The sequence below is a fragment of the Atta cephalotes genome (assembly GCF_000143395.1).
Source record: "Atta cephalotes unplaced genomic scaffold scaffold00008, whole genome shotgun sequence".
NCBI classification, from domain to species: domain Eukaryota; kingdom Metazoa; phylum Arthropoda; class Insecta; order Hymenoptera; family Formicidae; genus Atta; species Atta cephalotes.
Genome location: NW_012130072.1, coordinates 2,774,290 through 2,779,838, shown reverse-complemented (window position 1 = coordinate 2,779,838; position 5,549 = coordinate 2,774,290). Strand labels below are relative to the sequence as shown.

Here is a 5,549-nt window from a genome sequence, read left to right as displayed (position 1 = left end):
TAATCTTTATATGTCGTTTATACTCAAGATGAAGTATTTAACAAAAAAATAGTTTTTCTAGAAATAAAAATATGATGTACACAATTTATAAAAGTATAATCTTGATATGATCATGATATGATCATGATATGATCATTAATATCATTAGTCGAGTTAGACTTACAAGTTAGTTTAGATGATTACCCGAATGAAGCTTTAAATTGTGGTTAGAATGTGGGTGAGTTCAAGTTAGGACTGCCCGGTGTTGATGAGGGCGTTGATGGGGTACCTGGTGGTGACGCTTCCAATGGACAAACCAAATTGCCGAAATCTATCTCGTTTTTACTCTTCTTGCGTTTCAGTGTGAATTGAGATTTCTTTGGTACCTGTGGATAAAATATAATAATTATTTATTGTAAAAAAGTATTAACATCATAATAAGATAGATATAGCAAATAATTACAAGGTTGCAAGAATTTTTATTGTATTCTTTAGCATGGGAAAAATATAACGCACCTTTAATCTAGCAGTAAGCGTCAATGGAACAAATCCGAGAGTGCTCTCTATCTCTCGCTTTTGTTGAACTACCTCTCTGCCGAGAATTTGATTGAAATGCGTTGTTAGGTGTCTACGAAGTAAAGTTTTTGCTGGTGGAATGCTGAGCAACGTAGCGAGCAACTCGGAAGTAAATCGACCTTCATGAATAATCAAACCGCCATGAACACCGGAGCCACGCATGTTCGGTGCGTACTCTGCAAGATCCACGACTCGTAGCCATTCCATCACACGATGATTCGTCCAGAGACTCACATTCGTACCATCGGCACCGTTCCCAGTCACAGATCTTCTTTCCAAATTGTCAAACTCGAAACTTAAATCTCGTAAAACCTACACGATTTGTATCTCGTTTCAAATGTTGACTCCAAATTTATGGTCGATATCCCGTAGAACACAAACTAATAGTAATATTACGTCAATATTATAATTCCTCACTCAACAATATAAATGATATGATACATATTATATATAACAGTTATATAGGTTATATTGTTGAGAAGAAAATTATAACATTGACATTACTATTAGTTCATATTCTGCGAACAATATGTAATTCTGAATATTATAAGCTTACACTATTAATCATTACATTGTAAAGTACCTGAATTCCACGTCTTAAACTGGCAGCGTGCAACTGTGCAGTCACTCCAAGATTTAAGAGATCCTCTGTGGTCAATCTATGTAAAACTCTACCATCGATCTTGGCATTGTGGAAAGCTTCCTTGTGTTGTGGCAATCCGATATCGTCTAGCCACCGTAACACGGCTGCATTATCCATCTACGAGATATTAAAAAAGATCTTTATTCTCAAAGAGATTTTCTCATCTAAGAAAATCTGAGAATGAAAATATTTTATTCTCTCTGATACTTCAGAGATAACTCGATGAAGTTATATATAACGATTGTAACCTTGTGAGAACCGAGAAATCCAGCGCCGTTGCTTCTCTCTGATTCGATAGCATAGAGTAATTTTTTCCTATGCAGAGCATTCTTTATATCGAGCTCTTTCTCTAGTTGAACCTGTGTGGTGTCGAGCAGTTTCGATCCAGTGGCACCCCATCGTCTCAACTCACCGGCGTAACATTCCAGACCAAGGTGAACCAACCAATCACTAACTTCTTCCATACTAAGTTCTGCGAGCGGTTTCGATGGTGATAATTCTTGCACGTTCACCTCACTAATTACGATTTTCGCTTCTTCCGCTACGATGATAATGTTTGTTTATAAAATTATATACAGCATAGTTATGAATGTTAAATAATTATATGTATATATGATCTTTTGCATGATACTGCATTAATTTCGAGATTCTTTGTGGCAATTTTACTCGTATTCTTCAAATACTTTTCTTATCAAAGCATTATACATAATTATAATCAGTAAACTATATTTGGGTTCCATAAAATTCCACAAAGTGATCAAATTATCAAAATTAAAATAAAAAAGAAGCACAATATTTATATATTTATAAAAATTAATTTAAACTATGAAGGCTTAAAGAATATAATAATGTCCAAATGCATGCGCATCAACTATTAATGATTTGCAAGCGAAGTTACTTTTTCAATTAATCGCAACATGCTGTTACTCGAGTCAATTAATATTGAGATAAACGTGTTCATCGTTAAACATATTATAGCGTGACACCGCATGCTTAAATAAAGATCGATCGGAACCTAGAATAGGAGCGGACAGACATCTCGCAGAGACTCCCCTGACAGCCAAGGGTACCGTCGTATGCGCTCCCGAGACTAAATTTGGAACCTTACCAAATACAACGCCTTTCTTGGATGTCGGTGGCCTAGGAAGACTACTATATTGACCCGTATGTCTGCTGAATCTTTCACCCTGTAGACATAAAACTGCTTAGTAAATTTTATCACGGTATCCTGTATATACGATATCCTATAGTAACATAGAATTTAATATTATAAAATATATTAACTGTTAAAATATGTACTAACATTCGATAAAGGACTTGTATTGCGCAGTGACAGATTTTCGTGTTCCAAACTGGCCTGTCTGAGTTTCATTTCGGACAAGGAGGTAAGAAGTTCCAATTTCTGCGTCTCCAAAGCGCTTCTTGATAAAACTTCCTATAAAAACAAACATGTAAAGTTCTAAATTGATAAGTACCATCATGAGATAGTTTACCTTCTGTAGCGCATCTTCCATCTGTCTCAAAGTATCTTTCTTTTCCTGAAGTAAGCTCTCCAGTTCTTGAATCTTATTCGATTGTGCGTCAACCTGTTCAGACAAAACTGATACTTCCATATGTAATGCTCCACGTTCACTTTCCAACTTTCTCAATCGTTCCTGGAAAATAAATCAATAAAACGATCATTAATATCCTTTATTAATGAAAAATTTCGTTATTTTGAAATACATGTAAATATTATATTATTAAAATAAGGATTAAGGAAGAATTCATATTTATGGTACACAGTTGAAAGTTTTATTGAAAGTTCTTTTATACAGTATACCTCGGTCTTGTTATGATAATTATTTAGGCACATATTGCTTCCGCAATGAAATTGTTGCAGTGAGCAGTAGTGGTGCGGTTTCTCCCTCTCATGGCAAAGCAGATCACTATGAGACATAGCTCTTTGATCGCGATCCACTCTACTGCGGAATCTGCGTCGCCTTCTGTCCAAAGAACCGACACATCTTCCCGTCGAGTTTGCCGGCAGAGATGTCGTACTGTTCGTCCTGTTACCTGCGTGTATTTCTCGCTCCTTCACGAATATCGGATCTTGTAGGTGACAAACATGTGGATAATGAGCGACACTTCTCGCATGTTCCTTAATAGCGTGATGCGCGAGGTCACTAGAAATGCTATCGGTTTGCAAGAATCGATAAATCGATTTTTTAGAATTTATTAAGGATATTTGTATTTTTCGAGCAATATAAAAGTTAGGATTCTGTATAAATAGTGACCTTGAACACGGCATCGTACAGAGAGACGGGAAACTTCCCAGATGCGCAGTCGACGCCGGGCAGATATTAGCCATACCGCTGGATACTGTACAGATATTAGGCATACTTCCTTGAAGAGCTATCATCTTAGCATATCCGAGTAAGCAAGCCTACAATGATATTATATCTCACGGCGAAAGATATTTCATTTATATTTTTCATATAATCATATTTTACTAATTGGGATATACAATCTTGGCCATAAATTCAAAGAATCCTCAATTTATTGCAATTTTTCCTTAGAAAAGGCGGTAATAAGAAGAACTGACAAAATATTAAAATTATTATAAAGATAAATATTATTTTTCAATAAAACTATTTTTAAAATTTATTTTTCGTTAGATATAAAAAATTGACATTAATTTGTGGGAGTTATTTATATTTATAATCAATATTGTATAAATATGATATTCCTTGTCCAAATATGACTTTTTAATTCGATTTCTCTATCTTAGATCTACCTGACATAAACACTCCTGCGATCGGTAAGCTGTCTGACAAGCGATTGTCGGTTCAGATAGATCCGCTCTGCTATCCTGCGAATAATCCTCAATGTCACCTTCGTCGGAGTTGGTTGACGTGCCCGACGAATCGTAACCCTCTGAGGGCGTCCATCGACTGTTCCAACGCTTTATAGTCGACGCCGCGTCGGATGAGTCCGACTGAGAACCTGAATTTAGATACTTTTTTTAATTCACGCACATGAAAGATTCAAGAGGTTCCTTCCATCGACAGTAATGCGATGAATTTTCTAAGATTATAACACGCTTCGATCTATTTTTCGCATGGTGACCTCAATAGGTGTTTATTTTATCAGAGATTGAAACAATAATCGATCCTGCGTACTATACTCGTACTCGAGATTATGAGTCAATGAACGTATGTGCCTTCGACGGTCAACTATGGCCAGCGCGTTCCGTGGTTAAGGCAATCTATTTCGAGCATGCCATTTATTCGAGCACCATCAAAAGCATAACTTCGGTGCACTGGCCAACCAAAGTGAGCTAGCCAGCCACACGATTTTAGTACCGAAACACGACGAGTCCCGCAAACTCGTCTATCGGATGTCTGCCAAGTTATATCGTGCTGTTTAATCGAGTATCATGGCTTTGCTTTCGCGAAAGTCTATAAACCGTAGAAATATGTAGCTTTCACATTCAATTGAAAATACAAAATTGATTTACTTAAGACATACTTTGATTCGGGCGATATCGGAAAATAAATTCCGATTTAATCAGATAGAATACTAATGTCGCTTTAATTTTTCAATCTTGTATGCTGATATCACGCGGGATGGGAAAAAGGGTTAAAGAAAAACCTTTCGCTTGTCCTTTGTCCTCTTCTTCCATTATGGGAGTGAGATCCTTCCGTTCTCCAACGATATCGTCGCTCCAGATATTCTCCATGATAAATTTTATGCTGTACGTTTTATTTCACTGAATTATTGCGTTTGCTTTTTAGTCGTGCTGACAATCGATATAAAACACATTACGGTCTTATATATACTCTGATCCAGTGAAAGATGTATTAACGTCAGAATACATTTTCCAATAAAAATCACATTTTCATCACTTACTTTCTCTCACAATATCTATTATAATAGACACTTGGTTGTCAGATATTGTGCATTGTGCAAAGTGCATTCAGGATTCTGATATTGGCAGGTTTGTACACAATTGAACGTTATCTCGGTGAAGTGCACTCTCGTGTTACCAGTCGCGACATCGTCTCCGCCGAAACTAAAATTAACGCCATGAATCCTTCGTGAAGAGCGGGAGGGAGCTCGCAAAAGAGAAAGAAGGAGAGAGAGAAGCAATTTATAAATAGATTAATGTACTCTCTTCTTCTTACCTATGACGATCGCAATCATTAAACGATTTTCATCATCATTAACTATTTAAACTGCATAAAAAAATAGATGATAAAAATGTAACTATAAAAATGTATAAAAAAATTATCTTCGTCTTGTTTTATATACATATATATATATATATATATATATATATATATATATATATATATATATACTAGTAGTA

At 35.8% G+C, this 5,549-nt stretch overlaps 1 protein-coding gene across 1 annotated transcript; it reads right to left on the bottom strand.

Moving 5' to 3' along the window:
- Nucleotides 1-206: 206 nt before the first annotated feature.
- Nucleotides 207-4,919, bottom strand: LOC105627157 (liprin-beta-2). The gene is made up of 11 exons (XM_012208442.1): nucleotides 4,832-4,919; nucleotides 3,975-4,183; nucleotides 3,475-3,623; nucleotides 3,021-3,372; nucleotides 2,692-2,853; nucleotides 2,502-2,633; nucleotides 2,214-2,385; nucleotides 1,447-1,739; nucleotides 1,139-1,315; nucleotides 496-867; nucleotides 207-365 (listed from the first exon to the last, which is right to left on the bottom strand). Exons 1-11 carry the CDS (start codon nucleotides 4,917-4,919, stop codon nucleotides 207-209), a joined length of 2,265 nt encoding a protein of 754 aa, XP_012063832.1.
- Between the last annotated feature and the right edge of the window lie 630 nt (nucleotides 4,920-5,549).